Below are 23967 nucleotides of genomic sequence, written 5' to 3'. Positions count from 1 at the left end.
AGTAGTTTTGGAGTGGAGTCTTTAGGGATTTTTATGTACAATATCATGTCATCTGCAAATAGTGACAGTTTAACTTCTTCTTTACCAATTTGGATTCCTTGTATTTCTTTGTTTTGTCTAATTGTCGTGGCTAGGACCTCCAGTACTATGTTGAATAACAGTAGGGATAGTGGGCATCCCTGTCTTATTCCTGATCTCAGAGGAAAAGCTTTCAGCTTCTCGCTGTTCAGTATGATGCTGGCTGTGGGCTTATCATATATGGCCTTTATTATGTTGAGGTACTTGCCCTGTATACCCATTTTGCTGAGAGTTTTTATCATGAATGGATTTTGAATTTTGTCGAATGCTTTTTCAGCATCTATGGAGATGATCATGTGGTTTTTGTCTTTCTTTTTGTTGATGTGGTGGATGATGTTGATGGATTTTCGAACGTTGTACCATCCTTGCATCCCTGGGATGAATCCCACTTAGTCATGGTGTATGATCCTCTTGATGTATTTTTGAATTTGGTTTACTAATATTTTGTTGAGTATTCTTGCATGTACATTCATCAGGGATATTGGTCTGTAATTTTCTTTTTTGGTGGGGTCTTTTCCTGGTTTTGGTATTAGGGTGATGTTGGCTTCATAGAATGAGTTTGGGAGTATTCCCTCCTCTTCTATTTTTTGGAAAACTTTAAGGAGAATGGGTATTATGTCTTCTCTGTATGTCTGATAAAATTCTGAGATAAATCCATTTGGCCTGGGGGTTTTGTTCTTGGGTAGTTTTTTGATAATCACTTCAATTTCTTTGCTCGTAATTGGTTTGTTTAGATTTTGTGTTTCTTCCTTGGTCAGTCTTGGAAGGTTGTATTTTTCTAAGATGTTGTCCATTTCTTCTAGGTTTTCCAGCTTGTTAGCATACAGGTTTTCATAGTATTCTCTAATAATTCTTTGTATTTCTCTGGGGTCCACTGTGATTTTTCCTTTCTTGTTTCTGATTCTGTTGATCTGTGTTGATTCTCTTTTTCTCTAAATAAGTCTGGCTAGAAGCTTCTCTATTTTCTTTATTTTCTCAAAGAACCAGCTCTTGGTTTCATTGATTTTTTTTTCTATTGTTTTATTCTTCTCAATTTTATTTATTTCTTCTCTGATCTTTATTATGTCCCTCCTTCTGCTGACTTTGGGCCTCATTTGTTCTTCTTTTTCCAATTTCGATAATTGTGACATTAAACTATTCATTTGGGATTGTTCTTTCTTCTTTAAGTATGCCTGGATTGCTATATACTTTCCTCTTAAGACTGCTTTTGCTGCGTCCCACAGAAGTTGGGGGTTTATGTTTTTGTTGTCATTTGTTTCCATATATTGCTTGATCTCTATTTTAATTTGGGCATTGATCCATTGATTATTTAGGAGCATGTTGTTAAGCCTCCATGTACTTGTGGGCCTTTTTGCTTTCTTTGTACAATTTAGTTCTAGTTTTATACATCTGTGGTCTGAGAATTCGGTTGGTAGAATTTCAAACTTTTTGAATTTACTGAGGCTCTTTTTGTGGCCTAGTATGTGGTCTATTCTGGAGAATGTTCCATGTGCACTTGAGAAGAATGTGTATCCTGTTGCTTTTGGATGTAGAGTTCTGTAGATGTCTATTAGGTCCATCTGTTCTAGTGTGTTTTTCAGTGCCTCTGTGTCCTTACTTATTTTCTGTCTGGTTGATCTGTCCTTTGGGGTGAGTGGTGTGTTGAAGTCTCCTAAAATGAATGCATTGCATTCTATTTCCTCCTTTAGTTCTGTTAGTATTTGTTTCGCAAATGGTGGTGCTCCTGTGTTGGGTGCATATATATTTATAATGGTTATATCCTCTTGTTGGACTGAGCCCTTTATCATTATGTATTGTCCTTCTTTATCTCTTGTTACTTTCTTTCTTTTGAAGTCAATTTTATCTGATAGTAGTACTGCAACACCTGCTTTTTTCTCCCTGTTGTTTGCATGAAATATCTTTTTCCATCCCTTGACTTTTAGTCTTTGCATGTCTTTGAGTTTGAGGTGAGTCTCTTCTTAGCAGCATATAGATGGGTCTTGCTTTTTTATCCATTCTGTTACTCTGTGTCTTTTAATTGGTGCATTTAGTCCATTTACATTTAGGGTGATTATTGTAAGATATGTACTTATTGCCGTTGCAGGCTTTACATTCGTGGTTACCAAAGGTTCAAGGTTAGCTTCTTCACTATCTTACTGTCTAACTTAACTCGCTTATTGAGCTATTATAAACACTGTCTGGTGATTCTTTATTTATCTCCCTTCTTATTCTTCTTCCTCCATTCTTCATATATTGGGTGTTTTCTTCTGTGCTCTTTTGTGTTTCCTTTGACTGCTTTTGTGGGTAGTTGATTTTATTTTTTGTCTTTAGTAGTATTTGGTTAGTCTCCTTTCTTTGCTGTGATTTTATTTTCTCTGGTGACATCTATTTAGCCTTAGGAGTGCTCCCATCTAGAGCAGTCCTTCTAAAATACCCTGTAGAGGTGGTTTGTGGGAGGCAAATTCCCTCAACTTTGGCTTGTCTGGGAATTGTTTAATCCCTCCTTCATATTTAAGTGATAATCGTGCTGGATACACTATTCTTGGTTCAAGGCCCTTCTGTTTCATTGCATTAAATATATCATGCCATTCTCTTCTGGCCTGTAAGGTTTCTGTTGAGAAGTCTGATGATAGCCTGATGAGTTTTCCTTTGTAGATGACCTTTTTCCTCTCTCTAGCTGCCTTTAATACTGTGTCCTTGTCCTTGATCTTTGCCATTTTAATTATTATGTGTCTTGGTGTTGTCCTCTTTGGGTCCCTTGTGATGGGAGTTCTGTGTGTTTCCATGGTCTGAGCAACTATTTCCTCCCCCAGTTTGGGGACGTTTTCAGCTATTATTTCTTCAAAGACACTTTCTATCCCTTTTTCTCTCTCTTCTTCTTCTGGTACCCCTATAATGTGGATATTGTTCCTTTTGGATTGGTCACACAATTCTCTTAATATTGTTTCATTCTTGGAGATCTTTTTATCTCTCTGCGTCAGCTTCTCTGTGTTCCTGTTCTCTGATTTCTCTTCCATTAACGGCCTGTTACACCTCATCCAGTCTGCTCTTAAGTCCTTCCAGAGATTGTTTCATTTCTGTAGTCTCCTTCTGGACTTCATCCCTTAGCTCTTGCATATTCCTCTGAAGATCCATCAGCATGGTTATGAACTTTATTTTGAATTCTTTTTCAGGGAGATTGGTTAGATCTATCTCCTTCTCAGGGGTTGACACTGTGATTTTAGTCTGGATCAAATTCTTTTGCCTTTTCATGGCGATAGAGGTAATTGTGGGGAGCTAGTGCATGTGTCGGCTGGGAGAACATCCCTTCTTGCTAGTTTGTGGCCTTCCTCTCCTGGGAGAATGGCAAGCCCTAGCGGTTTTTGCTGGGTAACTGCGTGCAGAGGGGATCTCTGATTGTTGCCCGGCCGCTGTGGAAGAAACTCTGCCCGGTTGCTGTGAGCATGGCAGCTGCTGCTATGGTGGAGCTATTTACTATTGTAAATAGTGCTGTGATAAACATAGGGGTGCATCTGTCTTTTTCAAACTGGAGTGCTGCATTCTTAGGGTAAATACCTAGAAGTGGGATTCCTGGGTCAAATGGTATTTCTATTTTGAGCATTTTGAGGAATCTCCATACTGCTTTCCACAATGGTTGAACTCATTTACATTCCCACCAACAGTGTAGGAGGGTTCCCTTTTCTCCACAACCTCGCCAACATTTGTTGTTGTTTGTCTTTTGGATGGTGGTCATCCTAACTGGTGTGAGGTGATATCTCATTGTGGTTTAAATTTGCATTTCTCTGATGATTAGCGATGTGGAGCATCTTTTCATGTGTCTGTTGGCCATCTGAATTTCTTCTTTGGAGAACTGTCTATTCAGCTCATCTGCCCAGTTTTTAATTGGATTGTTTGCTTTTTGTTTGTTGAGGTTTGTGAGCTCTTTATATATTTTTGTGGTGTTGTGTTTTTATATAGTACTACAAACCACATGTACTCTAGCGCACGCTCAGCCACTCCAATAATATGTTAATGTGATGCTGTCAAGTGGAATGTAGTCTTAATAAGGTTGTGTTTAACAGAAGAACATTTTATATTGCTTAATTTTCTAAATTTTAATTAAAATTGAAATTAAAAGTTCTTCAGTTGCCATAGCCATACTTCGAGTGCTCATTAGCCACATGTAGCTATTGTTTTGCTGTTTAGACAGTTCAGTGTTAGTGTATCAGGATTGTTAAAAATAATGATACTGATTTACTAGTTCTTTGAAGTTCTCAGAGTGCTGTAATATATTTAATTTACTTTTAACAGCAATCCTGTGAAGTAGATACTATGTCTGACAGATGAGAAAAGAAATGCTGAGAGACTGACCTACTCGAATCACACAACTGGTGGTGTTAGTGGTGGTGTCAAGACTTGATCAGGACTGTTAAACCTGTTGCCTTTTTCACTTATACCCTGCATTTTTCATATAGGTTCTCTGGTGATCTAAAAGTACTAGAAGGGAAAAAAAACAATGTGCTTTGTTTGCTTATTCATTCAACAGGCATTTTTTCACTCCCTCCGATGCCCCATACTCTTCTAGGCCGTGCGTTAGAGTGGAGAACAAGGCCAAGAAAGTTATGGTCTTAATGGATCTCACCTTCTAATTAAAGTGATAGTGAACAGATAGGTACTATAATATTAGGTAGTGTGCTCTAATACCATTCTCTATGAAAACAAGTAGGAAATTGGGCTTAAATTTTAATTCATGTATAGGTTTTTAAACCTTATTGGATTGCTTTAATTTTTCTTAGCTAGCCTTTTTCTTTGAAGGTAGAGTACACTGCATGTATCTCCTCATAGACAATGTAGAGAAGATGAAAGTCAGGCAGAAGAACAACTATAGGAGTTTGGATACGTCACCAAATTATAAAGGCCTGCTGATGGTAAGGGGACTACATGACTAACTAATACTTCTTTATAAATAATAATCTTCTTGAAAAGGTAACTATATTTTTATGGAATGTGTGCAGTCATTACAGAATCAACTCAAGGAATCGAAATCTAAGATTGATGCACTTTTACATGAACAACTGAATCTTCAAAAAGATTTGGAAGCCAGGTGAGAGAAACTTAAGTTATTTTCATTTAACCTTTGGAAAGTAAACACATCCTGAAATTTGGAATGTTGAATGAGTTGTTGTAGCCCATTTACTCTGAAACGAATCTTGGGAACCTCATACTCTTTTGCTCATTTTAATTGGTTGTCTCTCATAGGGTGGAAGGAACAAGAATGCATAGGTAGGCAAGGGGAGTGAGAAACCAGGAGTCCATACTGAAGAAGGTAAAACTGGGTAGGGACTCAGAGTAGGCTCGGTCCTAGACCAGCAGATTTCCCATTCCCTAATTTATTTAGAGTGTCATACTATTTCTTCTTCTCCCTGTGTTGAGAGTGGAGAAGAAAGCTACAAAGTTCAAATGGCACACAATAGAGAGATACATTTATATACAGCATGCTATCACAAAAGGATGACACCCTGCATGTTGACAGTGAGTAGTAAGGAATGAGCATTATAGAGACTTTTTTTATCCAATGAATATTTGTTGAATACCTATCATAAGTTACACACTCTTCTAAGCTCTGGTATAATATGATGACCAAAATAAATACCTCGTTCTCAGAAAACTTACACTTTAATGGAGAGGGGACTGATACCTACAGTGTAAACCATTTTTATAAAATTTTAAAACCTGCCACTAGTCATGTAAATTTATGGTTATATAAATATGTGTAAAAACTTTAAAATATGAATGGGTATGATGAATAGTGAATTCAGGATAGTGGTTATGTGTGTTATGGGAAGGAGAGTAATGACATTAGTGAAAGACACACATGGAATTTTAAGTATATTGTTCTAAGTTAGAAAAGATTTGAAACAAATCTATTAATATTCAACTTTGATAAAGCTGAGTGGTGGATACACCACTATTTGTTTTACTATATTCTTGTCTGTACATTTGAATTATTTCATTATAAAAAGAGGTAACAGATTAACAATAAAAAATGGATAAAAAGTTTTGTACAGGAAATACACAGAAGAGAAATCCAGTAGCCAGTAAACAACTCACTCACAGTCATGAAATTTTTAAAGAATTTTAATAAGCATATTTTTGACAGGTAACAAGACATAATCTATTGTTTTATTAAATATCTTCATAGTTTATTCAATAAATTGAATATATTCAACATGATTTATTTTCTGCAGGCCCACACAACATGAATTAAGACTTTATAAACAACAAGTGAAGAAACTGGAGAACGCCCTTAAGAAAAGCACCAAGTAATTATATTTTACCAAAGTTATAAATTTATTAGGGTTTTGCATTTTGTTATTTTTATGACCTGTCAGCTTACTTCATGTTTGTCTCATAGTGAACTTGACTTAAAATTACCAGGCTGATGGGGAGAAATGACTTTAAAAAGAGGCATTAAACTGATTCTATAGTTTAAAAACAGTCTGTACTGTGTTGGATTTGGCTATAAATCTTTCAAAAGAACAAGAAAAAGGTAGATGCCTGATGTAATAAAGGGCAAAAATTTTTAACCAGACAATTGTCTTGGAAGTAATGGAGTAATTGCAAGAGAATCATTGAAATTAGAGATAACAAGCCCCAGTTTTGGTTGGTGGTAGTCATGACCTGGATAACATACAGCCTCGTCACTATTTAAAAGCACCAGAATGAAAGCAGTGAGCCATTCATATCCATCTTTGAAAAGCATGTACTGAGAAGAGTTTTCAAAAAAGCAGTTGAAGACTGGTCTTCAACTAGTGGTGGTACTTTCTTAAGATTATGTATACTCTTTGATTCAGGGGAATGGGACTTGAGGAAGTAGTACGGGGAGCATCGGGATGAAATATTTTGAAAACTCTGAGTTAATATATGCATCAGATATATTAATTGTATTAGCACATGTTAAATCAGTTTTCAGTGGCAGCTGTTTCCTCTTTCCTGTGGCAACACATGCTACAATGAAAGGCAAGAATTCTGGACATCCAGGAATTACATATTCAGTTAAATTAGGATAGTAGGGAAGGAAAATAAGAAGGAAAAGTGGGAAGTTTGGAAAGGTGGCATTCATTCATTTAATTAATATTTTTTCCCTTCCTACTATCGCTTGACATTTTGGGTACCTATTGGGTACCTAATATTTTTTCCCTTCCTACTATTGCTTGACATTTTGGGTACTTCCTGCTATTTGCTTTGTATTCTGCATACTGGAATTGTGGTACACCAAATAGGAAAGGTCCTGGCCCTCACGGAGATTACATGACGGGAGAAGTATAATGAAAAATAAGACAATTTTGATATAGTTGTAAGTACTAAGTGTAAACTAAGTGTGACATTTGCTGCTTTGTTAGTTTGGACAAGACATGGTGGTGACATGGTCAGAGGTGGCAGTGGATGAGGCGGTGAGAAGTGTTTGCAGTATTGAAGGCAGAACTGATAGTATGTGGTGGTGAGCTGGATATCGGCAACTGAAAGGGAAAATCAAGACTCCTACGTTTTAGGCTAAATAGTTATGTATTAACTGAGGTGGGAAAATTGATCAAGAAACAACTGGGAAAAGGAGGTTGTAGGGAGGTAAAAAGTCAGAGGAAAAGGTATAGGGGAGAAAAAACTTTTCCTCAGCCCTTTAGGGTCCCTGCTTGGGCCTGCAGACTAAACTGGCAGAGACAGATGAACATGAGAAAATCATATACGTTTATTTAATGTAAGTTTTACACAATGTGGGCACCTTCATAAGGAAATGAAGGCTTGAAGAAAGTTAAGCTTGAGTTTTTCTAGTAGGTTTAATGAAGAGTGGAAAGTTGTGGGAAAATGTGATAGGACAAAAGGGTAGGAAACTGGAGGAAACTTGAATTCTTGGTGTCCCTCTGTCTTCAGAGACAAAGATGCTTCTTTCCTCCAGGTACAGGGAGGGCACATGTCACATGAAGGTCAGCCTTTTGATCTGCCTCAGGAGATAGGGGAGAGATCAGAGAGTCCTTCCTCTACCTGCCATTTCTTAATTCCTTGAGCTCAAAACATTTCCTATGTCAAAGTAGCATATTTTGGAGTAGCATATCCTGATCCCCTTCAAAGGCATCTTACTGACTTCAGGGCAAGTATATTAGTGAAGATACACACATACATGCATGGTCTTATATAAACACAGAGATAATATAGTCAGTCCTTGTTATTCACAGATTCCATATTTCAATTTGCCTACCTGACAAAATTTATTTTTAATCCCCAAATCAATACTTGGGGCACTTTTAGTTATTTGTGGACATGCTAAACACACTCATTACCATCTGTTAAGCAAGTTGATGCTCCACCCTCTTGTTTAGCTCTTACTGTAAACAAGCATCCTTTTTGTTGTCATAGTGCCACCTTTTTTTTAATGCTTTTTATTTGTGATTTTTCTAAGACAGCCCCCAAGCATAGTGCTGAAGTGCTGTCTAGTACTCACGGGGCTGGCTGGGCTTTACAGAGAAAATACATGTGTTAAATAAACTTTGCTTAGGCATGAGCTACAGTGCTGTTAGCCATGAGTTCATTGTTAATGAATCAACAATATTAAATAAGTTGTCATTAAATATCAGCACACATAAAACAAGGTTATGTGTTGATCAGTAGAGGAAAATGTGACCAGAGGTACTCAGGAACCTGGTACAATGGTTCAGTCTTTGCTAATTCATTGTTTATAGTGACTTTATAGAATGTAACTACTGCAAATAACAAGAATTGGCTGAGTTTATGTTTTTTGGTGTTTAGGCTCTGGTCTTTGGATTGACTTTTCACTATTAGACTGTAAATTATGATTCAGAACCAATCCATGCTGTATTTTTCTGCTGAATTTTGAAGAAATTATTTGTTTTTAGAAATTTAAGTTTGGAATAAAAAAAAACTGTTTTTTTTTTAAAAATGGAACTTTTGTAGTGTTTAGTTGTAGAAGCAGAGAATTAAGAATGTTAAGTAACTTGCCCACATCTCACAAATGGTATGTGGAAGAACTTGAAAAGAAATGAGACCTGTACCCAATCATTCTGACTCCAAAGCTCACACTCTTAACCACCACACTAATAATTAGAACCAAACAAAATATCTAGTACTTTTTTTCAAGGTAAAAATTTTCAACTGTTTCTTTGTTGCAGTGGCAGAGGAAGATTATTTTTTCAAAGACCTACTTATATTGAGGAAATAATTAAATATAAAAACTGTCATCCCAGTGAGTCCTCTCCACATAAAAAAAAAAAGAGTTTTATTACCGAATTAAACATTCAGCCAGACTATGATGTCCATTATAGGCAAACTGCTACAAAGATTGCAAAGACAGAAAGAAATCTCACTTTTTTATATAGCCAGGCAGATACAACATGTTACGTACATGTGAATTGTCTTTATCCAAAGGAAAAATAAAACATCTTATATCTTTATGTCAGGCACTTAAGTTACATCTTAGAGCCAGGGGCCTAGGCTGAACTCCAGCAGAGACAGGGAGACCAGGCACCTCCTTGATGTCCATGTTGCACAGAGATGATTCCAGGAGCTACTAGTTGCATTGTTCACTTGTGGTTTTTCCTAGGTAGGAGGAGTTAGAATAGCAGTAGTAATCTAGCCTTCAGGAAGGGGAGAAGCTTTGCTAGTACCTAAGCAACTGCCCAGTCCCTGTCAGCTTTATTTTGAGAAAATTTAAGATGAGAAACTGCACCCAGGGTTCCCTCCCTGACCCCCCCCCAAGCATTAGGTAGACTCCCAAGTTCGCAGCAGTTTGCTCTTCCTCCCTCTCCTGTGTTAACCTGGCTGGTTTGGGCAGGAGCTCCACTTCCATCTTTATGGTCTTGGCATTCTCAAGACATTTCTGCTTTGTTGTCTGTGCATTTTTAATATGCCCCAACTCAACCTCTAGGCATACTTGAGCTAACTTACCTCCCGAGAAACCAATGTCATTAGTTCTATAGTTACAAAGCTGCATTAGTATGACATAGGTTACTAACGCTACTTTTCTCCTGAGCTGTTATTTTTACGTGTGTTTTTCAGAATACAAAGCTTTTCTTGAGTACACTTGGTCCTTGAACAACATGGGTTTGAACTGTGCAGGTTTACTTATACACATAGTTTTCAATAAATTCACTGGAAAATTTTTTGGAGATTTGCAACAATTTGAAAAAACTTATAGACAAACCTTGTAGGAATATTAAAAAAACTAAGAAAAAGTTAGGTTTGTCATAAATGCTTAAAATATATGTAGATGAGAGTCTATTTTGTCACTTACTACCATAAAATATACAGAAATCTATTATGAAAAGTTGAAATTTATCAAAAGTTATACAACACAAATCATACAGGGTGCCCCTTCACAGTGGAGAGAAATGTAAACAAATGTACAGATGCAGTATTAAATCACTGCATAAAATTAATTGTACATGCTGTGCCCCTGTAATCATTTTATGGCCATCTGTTGCTCCTGCTGAGCTCAATTGTTTTGAGTATCTACTTAAAAAGCTGTGTGATGTTAATCATCTCTTCATGAGCAGGGTGCCGGATACTCTGTGCAGTAAATTGCATTTTGTGGTAAAACATGATCTCTGTGTATCCTGCATATTTTTCATCCTGTTTAGGGCAATACCATAAACCTTGAATAACACCATTGGACCCATATGATGTGCCACTAGTGATGCTGGGAGCGCTCCCTAGAAGTAGAAAAAAGTCATGATGTTAGAAGAAAAAGTTGAATTGTTCGATGTGTACTGTAGATTGAGCTCTGCAGCTGCAGTTGCCTGCCATTTCAATATGAATCAATCCAGCATAAGGACCATTATAAAAAGGAAAAGGAATTTCATGAAGTCATTGCTGCAGCTATGGTAGCAGGCATGAAAGCCTTGCACTTTTGGCGAAATATCTTTTTATCTTGAATTGGTATACAGCTTTTATGTGCTGCGTGCACATAAGAAAGGCACACCTATAGACTCTAATACAATTCAAGAAAAAGCGAAGTCAGTAAGTGACAGGCTAAAGCAAAAGAAGGTGAAGGATGTAAAGCTGGAGAATTGAATGCCAGCAAAGGATAGTTTGAAAGTTTTAGAAAGAGGTTTGGCTTTAAAAATGTTAACAGGAGAACCATCTTCTGCCAATCAAGAGGCAGCAGGCACTACAAGAAGACCTGGACAATGAGAACCCTTTTTCTGGATTGATTCTGTTGATACTTGTACCTGAAGTCAGGAAGTACGTTGCCAGTAAGGAACTGCCTTTTAAAGTTCTTTTAAATTGGACAGTGTCCGTGGCCATCCAGAACCCCATGAGTTTAACACTGAAGGTGTTGAAGTGATCTACTTTCCCCCAAAAACAACATCTTTAATTCAGCCTCTAGATCATAGGGTGTAAGGACCTTTAAGGCTCATTACACATGGTGCTCTATGGAAAGGATTGTAAACGCTGTGAAAGAGAAACCTGAGAGAACATGAAAGTCTGGAAGGATTACGCCACTGAAGATGTCATTGTTGTTATAGAAAAAGCTGTGAAAGCCATCAAGCCAAAACAATAATTTCCTGCTGGAGAAAACTGTCCAGATGTTGTACATGACTTCATGGGCTTTATGACAGAACCAATTAAGGAAATCATGAAAGAAATTGTAGATATGGCAAAAAAATAAAGCCAGGAGTGAAGGGTTTTAAGATACGGTTCTTGGAGAAATTCAAGAGCTTATAGACATCACACCAGAGGATTTAACAGATGATTTGAGACGAGTGCTTCCAAACCAATGCCAGATGAAGAGGAAGAAGATGACGTAGAGGAAGCAGTGCCAGGAGACAAACTGATACTAGACCGTCTGGCTGAAGGGTTCCTGTTATTCAAGACTACTTTTCACTTCTTTTACAACATGGATCCTTCTGTGATATGGACACTGAAACTAAAGCAAGTGGTGGAAGAAGGATTCGTGCCATATAGAAACACTTTGAGAGAAATGAAAAAGTAAAAAGAAATTACGATGCGTTTCTGTGAAGTTACCCCGAGTGTGCCTGCCTCCCCTGCCACCTCTTCCACCTCGTGCACGTCTGCCACCCCTGAGAATGCAGGAGCGGCCCAGCCTCCTCCTCTGCGGCCTACTCAGTGTGGAGACAACGAAGATGAAGCCCTTTGTGGAGAAGACATTTATAATGATCCACTTCCTCTCAAGGAATAATAAATCACCATCGTGCAGTATAGTTAATAAACTTATCTGTTGTATATGCATGTGAGTCTCTTAGTGTGAAAATCTAATAACTGTATGGTAAGAGCTGTATGAGGTTTTTCTGTCATCATCACCTATGTATTCATCGTGTAGAACATCGTATGCCAAACTTGTATAGAAGTTGGTAGCCTACCCTTACATAGGCAGAAGGTGAGTGATATTTAATATAAAATTAATAATGTGTTCTCTTGCTCTTTTATAATTTTGCTTTCAAAGAATTACATTATCATTCATTATGCCTGCCTCTCTTTCTTTATTGAAGAAACTTTATCAGCCTGCCATTACAGGTAGTTGGTTTTTTTTAAGTAACAATGTTTCTAATACTGTATGATGAATATGACTGTAATACATTCATTAGTATATAGACTAAGCTATTGTAAAGCAATTGTATTGATTAGGCTACCATAAAAGTTATATTACTACTGCTTTATCAATGCATGAATTGTTATAACTGCAAATAAATGTGAATTTCTTTTCACATTATCTTTTCATTTTCAATGTTGTATTAGTAATATGTATAACATCTACAGTGTTTTGTATCATATAAGAATATGTAGATACTGACAGAATACTCATCTTGTGAACAGATGATGTAAACTTACAGTATAGATATTCAGTAACATAGATGTATTTTCTCTTCCTTAGAGTTTTCTTAATAACTGTTCTCTTTTCTCTAGCTTACTTTATTGTAAGAATGTAGCATATTATTCATATACAAAATGTGTCTTACTCATGTTTATGTTATTGGTAAGGCTTCTGGCCAACAGTTGGTTATTAGTAATTAAGTTTTTGGGGAATCAAAAGTTATGCATGGATTTTTGACTGCCTGGGGTTGGTGCCCTAGCCCTCCACATTGTTCAGGGGTCAACTGTATTATGCTATTGCAGATATTTACTGTGAGACTGGGTGAACCAAAGTCAATTTCCTATGAGTCCCTAGCTTGTACTAATTCTTATGTAAATATAGAAAAACAATGATATTAAATAAATTTATTCATGTAAATTGCCTAAAAGAGTTCTGCATAGAGAAGGTTCTCAATAAGTACTAATTATCAGCATCACCAGGTTCCTATTATATGTTAGTTATCTCATTATTAAATGGGATCATATGTTTATTCACCTAGTTAATTGAATTATATGTCATTCCCCAGAGTGACTGTAACTAGTACATGCAATTATATGTTTAGGTTACTGTACTGACAGCTAAAATGTTTAATATCTATAATGTAATATTTATTAATCAAATTTGAAAGAAGTTAAACATTTTCACCTAAGTGAAAGGTTAACTAACATTTAAATTAAAATATGTCAGTTTACTTGTATTCCACTAGAGAGCATATTGGCATTCTATGTCCCTTTTGCATTCTAGATAACATATTCTTGGCACTGCCTTCAGGCAAAACTGTTAAGTATGTGAATATGGAAATAGGAAAGCAAGTGGAAAATGGATTATGAGGTCTTTGTGTCTAGAGGAAGGCGGAAGGAGATTGACTCTTTACCTAGAGTTAATTCCATTTATTACTTTGCTTTTGGCATACACTCATTGGAGAGTGAAGTAAAGCAATTGAGTGAAGATCAAGCAAGGGCAATACATATGACCATAGTAGATAATTGTAGGGTAGTAGTGAGAGATGCGGTAAGAAAGGACTCAGAAGGAATATTGGGTTAGGACCGACAGCATGGAGACGTATAAATGCTAACCCGAGGGGATGAGATTTAGTTCACAAAGCAGTGGGAGTCCATTGCTTGTTTTTTTAGCAGGCAAATCACATGATGGAATATTGATATTCTGTTTTACAAACAAGCTGGTCAAGCTCATTAATGAGTCATGGAATTAGTTTGATGGGTCAGGGTTCCACAGGAAACTGATAGGCATATTCAAATTTAAAATGGTTAACATGAAGTGGGTTTAATAAAAGACTACTTTTTTCAAAGGTATGGTGGGTAATAGGAATCTCGACGACAGCCCAGTTACAAAGATACTTGGAGAAGGACACAGGTCTTCTACTAGGTGGATATACTTACATGTAGTTAGGTTTCTGGTTAAAGAGAGTCACCCCAGAGCCCTGGTAGCCATCTGGGACAATGGACTTTTGGGTTTCACCACATCCTGACTGGCCCAGGTGTCACTGCCATCTGTTCTTTGGTGAAGTGGAGTATGAAGAAGGAAGGATCACACTTTCTAGCTGTTGCTGCTGCAGTGCTCAAACCAACTGCCCTGCCCACTGCTTCTTGCTCCCCTTACCTGTAGCCTCCAGGCTTGAAGTACCATGGATGTTCTTTCCATCCGTTGCTATAGTTCCTTCCTATTTTATTTTTGCAAATGTTGCGAGGTGGTTAGAACTTTTTCTTCTGTCTGATCCCTTCTGTTTTCAGGGATTGCTTCTAAATTTTTGGTCTATTGAGAGGACTTTGTTACTTTCCAGTGACTATGGTTTGCAATTAAAAATTTTTTTATATATACACAGATGCATGTATATACATGTACACACACATGTATATATTTGAAATGACATAAAGGTGTTGGGAGGGTAGCTGGATCATTGGCTCAGTTTGTCATCTTAATCCAGTGTCTATAAAAACATTTTGTATTATCTTGATGTTTTTCCCCTTTAGATTAGAAGATCTTCTGAGTCCAAAACAGGCTGAGGATACAGAGAAAAAAGATGAGCCCAGCAAAGATAACCAGCAGTAGGTCCTTACTGACCAGAGATACTTTCATGTATTAAACAGCTGGCAAAGAGACGTGTGTGTAGCAGACCTTGGTTTTGGTCGCAGTGATAAACCACCGTTCTGTGAGGAATGCTCGTGTTCTGTATTTGTGTCTGGCCTGTCCTGTCTGCCCTGACGCACCCACGTGCCTAAAACATTTTAGGTACCTTGGCTTAGAATTTGTCTTACCCTTAAAAGAGACTTTGGCCTAGTTCCAAGCAAGGTAGTATAAAACTGGTAAGATTTTAAAAAGGTTTATCACCCTTTTTCCTTCTGTTCCCCCAAAGACATTTCCTTTTAATTTTGTTCTTGTTGCTGTTGTTGGTATTCTTACTATTATTATTATAAAAGTAAATCTATTTTCCTAAGGTCATTGTCTGGTTTTGTTTTTTATTTAGCTATTTAGTTCATCTGAAATTTAATTTTTTATGTAGTGTGATGTAGAGATCTAACCTTGCTGGTTTCACAGACCATTTATTGGAAAAATAAGCAGGTAAACCTGATAGTTTCCTGATTGAACTGTGCCTGCACTCATATTTTATTGGGTCCACACCAGGTGTTTTCAACTTTGAATTAATTACAAATAGTTTTTAAATTAAAAGATTCTAATTAAGTCCTTATTTCTAGCTTCTCTTAAAAAGCAAGAGAACCTGGCAACAAATTCCTGCATCGTCATTATCAGAGTAGAACTATGCCTTTCCCTGTCACATCCAGGTGTCTGCTCATCAGTTAGCCGCAGTTCCCACCCGTCCTAACTTCATCCACTGACGCTCTTACCTGGCTTCTGTAGGCGGTTGAGTTTGCAATTTCTGCTGGACCATTTTCTACTTTATTGAAATGAAACCTTTATCGTATACCATATTGTCTTATTTGCATAGGTTTGTTTCTAGGCTTTCTAGTCTGTTCTATTTCTATACTATTTTCATGTTCTTTTAATTTCTGTAGTTTTATAGTAGGTGTTGATATCTTTTTATTAAGGTATCATTGATACACAATCTTATAAAGGTTTCACGCAAGCAACATTGTGGTTATTACATTCACCCATATTATCAAGTCCCCTCCACACCCCATTGCAGTCACTGTCCATCAGTGTAGTAAAATTCTATAGAGTCACTACTTGTCTTATCTGTGCTATACTGCCTTCCCCGTGACCCCCTTCCATTATGTGTGCTGATCATAATGCTCCTTAATCCCCTTCTCCCTCCCTCCCCACCCCTACTACCCCCTTCCCTTTGGTAACTGCTAGTCCTTTCTTGGAGTCTGTGATCTGCTGTTGTTATGTTTCTTCAGTTTTGCTTTGTTCTTATACTCCACAAATGACGGAAATCATTTGGTGCTTGTCTTTCTCCACCTGGCTTATTTCACTGAGCATAATGCTCTCTAGCTCCATCCATGTTGTTGCAAATGGTAGGATTTGTTTTCTTCTTATGGCTGAATAATATTCCATTGTGCATATGTACCACATCTTCTTTATCCATTCATCTACTGATGGACACTTAGGTTGCTTCCATTTCTTGGCTATTGTAAATAGTGCTGTGATAAACATACAAATGCATATGTCTTTTTGAATCTCAGATCTTGTTTTCTTCAGGTAAATTCCTGGGAGTGGAATTCCTGGGTCAAATGGTATTTCTATTTAGTTTTTTGAGGAACCTCCATATTGCTTTCCACAACAGTTGATTTCACAGATCAGTGGAATGGCCTTTTAAAGACTTGGTTATAGTGCCAGCTAGGTGGCAGTACCTTGCGGAGCAGGGGTAAGGTTTTCCAGAAGGCTATATGTATTCTGAATCAGCATCCAATATATGATTCTGTTTCTCCATAGCCAGGATTCATGACTTCAGGAATCAAAGGGTAGAAATGGCTCCTTTCTGAGACCTTATGCTTTACAAGCTTAGAGGTCTTAGTGACAGGGAGGAATGCCCCTATTAAGAGACACAACAATTACCTGGAACTGAAATTTAAGACTGTTTTGCTTCCTTATGCCTCTGGATCAACAGGCAAAGAAGGGTGTTATGTGCTGGCTTGAGTTATTGATCTTGACTACCAAGGGGAAATTGGCTTACTGCTCTGCAATGGAGGAAAGGAAGAGTATGTCTGGAATACAGGAGACCCCTTGGGCATTCTTAGTGTTGCAGGACCTTGTGATAATGGTCAATGGAAAACTACCGACATTCTAGTCCAAACAGAACTACTAATGGCCCATACCCTTCCGTCACAAAGGAAAGTTTGGGTCACTCAGCAAGTAAAGAACCAGGACCAGCAGAGGTGCTTACTGAAGGCAAAGGTAATAGAGAATGGATTTTTGGAAGAAAATAGTGGTAAATACCAGCCAAGACTGTGTGATGAGTTGCAGAAATGAGGATTGTATTTGTCATGTGTATATCCTCATTTTGTTACAGATAGGTTTGTGCATATATATATGTCTGGCATATATCTTTGTTTTATTCCTGCTCTTAGTCTCTTATTGCATAATAGAAGATATGTTGACTTTATATCATAGTGTTTTAAGTATTGTTAACTTTATATCATAGTATTTAAGTCATGGGATATCAAGGAGAAGAGTAAACACCACTCCAAGACTTTACCTCCTCTTCTGGGGAAGAGGTTAGTACATTTTCACTGGTACACAGGATAGTTTTATAGTGTTAGGTAATACATGATCTTGTTACTGTCGTTACTTGGGGATTAAGAATGGTTTAAGTAGATGTGTATGGGTGCCAAGTTGACAAGGGATGGACTTATGATGCTTAATTTTGTATGTCAATTTAACTAGGCCACAGGGTGTCTGGATGTTTGGTCAAATATTGTTCTGGGTGTTTCTGGATTAAATTAACATTTGAATTGATAGACTGGGTAAAGCAGATGGCCCTCCTTAATGTGTGTGGGCCTTACTCTCAATCAATTGAACCCCTGAAGAGAACAGAAAGGCCGAGAAAGAGGGAACAGTGCCTGCCTGCCTGACTCTGAACTAGGACATCACTTTTTTCCCTGCCTCTGAACTTGAGCTGAAACATTGGCGGTTTCTGGGGCTTGAGTCTGCTGGCATTTGAACTGGATTTATTGGCTCTCTTGGGTGTTTATATTGCCAACTGAGGATCTTGGGACTTGTCAGCCTGTATAATTGCCTGAGGCAATTCCTCATAACAAATACACATACACACACATATATGCACGCACACACATCCTTGTTGGTTGTTTCTCTGAAGAACCCTAATACAGTGTTAATTATTTATATTCTTTTAATTTCCTCTGTTTCAAAACTTTTATGAAAAATTGGAAAAAGTCATTCAAATCTCAATCAACACTTCAATCTTTCATTCAGTTCAAAGCTTCTACCTTATGCCTGCTTTTCTTCATGTCTGACCTCTACTTCTTCAAACAAGCAGTGTGGCCAGGGGATGGGATCTGTTTCTTTCTTTCTCGGTGCTCTGCCTTTTCTTCTAGTCCTCTCCCATGTATGGTTTCTTCATGCTTGGCAGGGAGGGTGGATGTTGGGTGAGACTAGGTAGAAGGGTAGTATCTTTCTTGACTGGTGCTGGTGGTGTACTCTAGCAGTGGTGCCCGTTGTGTGGCTGAGGCCAAATACTGTCTGCTTTTCTCTTGCATGGAATGCCTGTGTATGCAAGTATGGAGTCATTTCCTCCCCACCAACTAGGGACTTTGGCACTGTGCCATTCATTCTGTAGGCAGTGCATTTTCCAGCTGAACCCCTCTTCTCCTCCTAGTCAAGTGATACTCCCCTGGGGTCCTTCAGCTATAGGTAACTTTTTTTTATTTCATGAAAGCAAAGCTTGATTATCTTCCAAAGTGTCCACTTGGCTACAGAGTGTATTATCAGATTACAGTGTAAAAGGGCAGCTTCTCTTGCTGCTTCCTTTCTTTGTTCTACTCCATTTTTATCTTTATATATGTATCAGTTCATGTTTTTACTATGTAACAAACCCTCCTAAAACATAGTGACTTAAAATAACCCTTTAATATTGATCTTGACTGGGTTCCTTTATGCATGTACTATCCAAGTCAGCTAGATGGCTCTGCTTCTGGGAGTTGGGTGGATATTGGCTAGGGTTTGTGGGAATGACTGGGCCATGTACCTTTCATCATTTACCACCTAGCCTGAGTTTGTCCACTTGGTAGCCTTCAGAGAGAGAAAGTAGAAATAAGGCTCCTTGAGTCTTGGGCTCTGAGCTGGCCACCGTGTTACTTCCTTTTCTGTGGACCAATGCAAGGCCCAGGACCAGTCCAGATTCAAGGAGTAGAAAATAGACTCCACTTCTTGATGAACCTTCAGTATCACCTTGCAAAGGGAAGAGAATATAAGGAAAAGAATTATTGCACTAATTTTTGCAAACAATCTGCTACAAAGTGTGGATAAATACTGCTAGACATACATGTAATCCCCTTGGTTCACCCTCTCCATCTTGGAATGGGATCAGCCTGCTGCCCTCCTGACCTTTGGGGTGATGCTGGGGAGAAGGGGAATGGAAGGTTCCTGCTCTGATTAATAATTTAAATGGAGGGATTGTTTTTTCCATTAAAATGGTATTCAAAGTGAAGTTCAACTATAACAGTGAAATACTGAAATGTACTGTCCTACACTGAACAACAGCAGCAGCGAAACTGCCTGCATAGCAGCGCCGGATCAGGCCTCAGGGACCTGCAGCCTTCTGGAGCTGCCTCCTAGGAGAAAAGAGAAACAGCACAGCATTTTTCACTCACTAGTTCTATACATTCCTTTAAAAGGCACTTGTCTTGGTGACTCCTGTCCAGTGAATTGCTGACATTGTCTTGGGCTGGTCACTATCCAGGGTCAGTTTGATTACCTCTTAGTGAGACTTGCGTGCTGTTTCCAGGATTTCTTTTTAGAATGCTGTTGGGCTTATTATTCATTGTCCTTACTTTGAACTTCAGTTTTAGCTATGAACCAACAGGAAATGCTCCTATTAATTATCAAATTTAGTTTAAATATGAGGAGACAGAAATGGGAAAATGAAGTACTTTAGCTAAGGATGTCTTGGTGATTGTTAATCTCTGTGTGGATTGCTCTTTCCTACTGAGGTCATTCATAGCCATTTTCAAATCTAAAGAATTTACAAATGCATGTTAGCTTTTTTGCGAGTCTGTCATTCTCTTTATTTTTTTTTTTTTAAATAATTATTTTTTATTGAAGGGTAGTTGACACACAGTATTACATTACATGAGTTTCAAGTGTACAACACAGTGGTAGAACATTTATATACATAATTTGAGGTTCCAGCTATCACCCTACCAAGCTGTTACAATATCTTGACTATATTCCTTATGCTATACATTACATCCCGGTCACTAATTTATTTTATCATTGGAAGTCTGTCCTTTTTTTTTTTTTTTTTTTTTTTGTGAGGGCATCTCTCATATTTATTGATCAAATGGTTGTTAACGACAATAAAATTCTGTATAGGGGAGTCAATGCTCAATGCACAATCATTAATCCACCCCAAGCCTAATTTTTGTCAGTCTCCAATCTTCTGAGGCATAACAAACAAGTTTTTACATGTAGAACAAATTCTTACATAATGAATAAGTTACATAGTGAACAGTACAAGGGCAGTCATCACAGAAACTTTCGGTTTTGCTCATGCATTATGAACTCTAAACAGTCAGTTCAAATATGAATACTCATTTGGTTTTTATACTTGATTTATATGTGGATACCACATTTCTCTCTTTATTATTATTATTTTTAATAAAATGCTGAAGTGGTAGGTAGATACAAGATAAAGGTAGAAAACATAGTTTAGTGTTGTAAGAGAGCACATGTAGATGATCAGGTGTGTGCCTGTAGACTATGTGTTAATCCAAGCTAGACCAGGGCAATAAAACATCCACGTATGCAGAAGATTTCTCTCAGAACGGGGGGGTGAGGTTCTAAGCCTCACCTCTGTTGATCCCCAATTTCTCACCTGATAGCCCCCCTGCGACTGTGCCTGTCTTAGGTTGTTCCTCCCTTGAGGAATCTTACCCGTCTCTGGCTAAACAGTCATCTTCCGGGGCCATACAGGGAAATGTGAAGTTGGTAAGTGAGAGAGAAGCCTTATTGTTTGAAAAAGTTAGCTTTTTACTTCTTTGCATATTTATGCCCTGTGGCTTCTATGCCCAGCATTTGTCTTGAGGTATCTTTACCACTTGGAGGAATTATGATACTCAGTAAATTTGATATGAGGCACGAATTCTATTTAAGGGTTGTAATTAGGAAGGAAGAAGAAAAGCTATAGAAGTAGCAGGCAGAAGAAAACATGGGAAGATTGATTATTTCTTTGATATATCTTCTTGTAGAGTAACTTCAGCATGTATAGGTTTTAAGCTACTACTTAAATTGCACACACACATTAACATAATAGGAGTATAGTTACATAACCAAAGCATATCTGTAATTACCAGCCATCTGCAGTGAAACCAAGAAAACCAGTTAGGCACCTTAGGCATTTGTGAAAACTTATCTATGATATGGTGGATATTGTCCAACTGAACTTGAACAGTCTGAGAGAAATCAGACAAATTAAAACAACCCATTCCTGGGGACTGTTCACATGCCATATGTTCCTTTAACAGTAAATAGTTTGTAGTTGTAAGACTTTGGAGCGCTACAATTTGCACTTCTCCAAATTCTTGGTTGAGTTCCAACAGTATAGATCCAGTCAAATTTGTTGTTTTACTGTATGCACAGGCCAGCTTAGATATCTCCTTCCTCATTCCCATGGCAAGTCCAGGAACTGGTGGGATGAGTGCATCTACAGCTGTAGCAGTGCGTGGATCTTTGTTGGGGTTTTTTGATGATCATCTTCTGGCATGAGTCTTTCAGAGAGTGCAGATGTTGGAAGTTCTCTTTCATATCGTATCTTAGTTCATTTTCGGGGTAGCCCAATTAGGCTTTGATCCTCTGTATAAACACAAACAGACCCTTTGCCTACACTTTTATATGCCCTTTATACCCTTGTGTAGAACTCGTTGGAGGTTACCACACAGGAACTGCCCTTTTTTTTTTTCTATCACTAATCTACACTTACATGACGAATATTATGTTTACTAGGCTCTCCCCTATAAACCCCTTTACAGTCACTGTCCATCAGCATAGCAAAATGTTGTAGAATCACTACTTGCCTTCTCTGTGTTGTACAGCCCTCCCTTTTCTCCCACCCCCCCATGCATGTTAATCTTAATACCCCCCTACTTCTCCCCCCCTTATCCCTCCCTACCCACCCATCCTCCCCAGTCCCTTTCCCTTTGGTACCTGTTAGTCCATTCTTGAGTTCTGTGTTTCTGCTGCTGTTTTGTTCCTTCAGTTTTTCCTTTGTTCTTATATTCCACAGATAAGTGAAATCATTTGGTATTTCTCTTTCTCCGTTTGGCTTGTTTCACTGAGCATAATACCTTCCAGCTCCATCCATGTTGCTGCAAATGATTGGATTTGCCCTTTTCTTATGGCTGAGTAGTATTCCATTGTGTATATGTACCACATCTTCTTTATCCATTCATCTATCGATGGACATTTAGGTTGCTTCCAATTCTTGGCTATTGTAAATAGTGCTGCAATAAACATAGGGGTGCATCTGTCTTTCTCAAACTTGATTGCTGCATTCTTAGGGTAAATTCCTAGGAGTGGAATTCCTGGGTCAAATGGTAAGTCTGTTTTGAGCATTTTGATGTACCTCCATACTGCTTTCCACAATGGTTGAACTAACTTACATTCCCACCAGCAGTGTAGGAGGGTTCCCCTTTCTCCACAGCCTCGCCAACATTTGTTGTTGTCTTTTGGATGGCAGCCATCCTTACTGGTGTGAGGTGATACCTCATTGTAGTTTTAATTTGCATTTCTCTGATAATTAACGATGTGGAGCATCTTTTCATGTGTCTGTTGGCCATCTGTATTTCTTTTTTGGAGAACTGTCTCTTCAGTTCCTCTGCCCATTTTCTAATTGGGTTATTTGTTTTTTGTTTGTTGAGGCATGAGAGCTCCTTATATATTCTGGACGTCAAGCCTTTATCGGATGTGTCATTTTCAAATATATTCTCCCATACTGTAGGGATCCTTCTTGTTCTATTGATGGTGTCTTTTGCTGTACAGAAGCTTTTCAGCTTAATATAGTCCCACTTACTCATTTTTGCTGTTGTTTTCCTTGCCCGGGGAGATATGTTCAAGAAGAGGTCACTCATGTTTATGTCTAAGAGGTTTGTGCCTATGTTTTCTTCCAAGAGTTTAATGGTTTCATGGCTTACATTCAGGTCTTTGATCCATTTTGAGTTTACTTTTGTATATGGGGTTAGACAATGGTCCAGTTTCATTCTCCTACATGTAGCTGTCCAGTTTTGCCAGCACCACCTGTTGAAGAGACTGTCATTTCGCCATTGTATGTCCATGGCTCCTTTATCAAATATTAATTGACCATATATGTCTGGGTTAATGTCTGGATTCTCTAGTCTGTTCCATTGGTCTGTGGCTCTGCTCCTGTGCCAGTGCCAAATTGTCTTGATTACTATGGCTTTATAGTAGAGCTTGAAGTTGGGGAGTGAGATCCCCCCTACTTTATTCTTCTTTCTCAGGATTGCTTTGGCTATTCGGCGTCTTTGGTGCTTCCGTATGAATTTTTGAATTATTTGTTCCAGTTCATTGAAGAATGTTGCTGGTAGTTTCATAGGGATTGCATCAAATCTGTATATTGCTTTGGGCAGGATGGCCATTTTGACGATATTAATTCTTCCTAGCCAGGAGCATGGGATGAGTTTCCATTTGTTAGTATCCTCTTTAATTTCTCTTAAGAGTGACTTGTAGTTTTCAGAGTATAAGTCTTTCACTTCTTTGGTTAGGTTTATTCCTAGGTATTTTATTTTTTTTGATGCAATTGTGAATGGAGTTGTTTTCCTGATTTCTCTTTCTGTTGGTTCATTGTTAGTATATAGGAAAGCCACAGATTTCTGTGT

The 23967-nt window shown here is 38.0% G+C and overlaps 1 protein-coding gene across 1 annotated transcript in view; it reads left to right on the top strand.

Annotated features, from left to right (window-relative positions):
- Window positions 1-23967, top strand: part of LOC118934881 (uncharacterized) — a 63244-nt gene that overhangs the window by 3157 nt on the left and 36120 nt on the right. The window contains 5 exon segments of the mRNA XM_057488353.1: window positions 4882-4911; window positions 4913-4964; window positions 5052-5140; window positions 6285-6359; window positions 14911-15016. Of these exon segments, the coding sequence (XP_057344336.1) occupies window positions 4882-4911; window positions 4913-4964; window positions 5052-5140; window positions 6285-6359; window positions 14911-15016 (352 nt within the window).

Source organism: Manis pentadactyla, chromosome 1 (genome assembly GCF_030020395.1).
Source record: "Manis pentadactyla isolate mManPen7 chromosome 1, mManPen7.hap1, whole genome shotgun sequence".
Lineage (NCBI taxonomy): Eukaryota > Metazoa > Chordata > Mammalia > Pholidota > Manidae > Manis > Manis pentadactyla.
The sequence above is the reverse complement of the archived record's forward strand: the minus strand, read 5'-3'. Positions and strand labels throughout refer to the sequence as shown.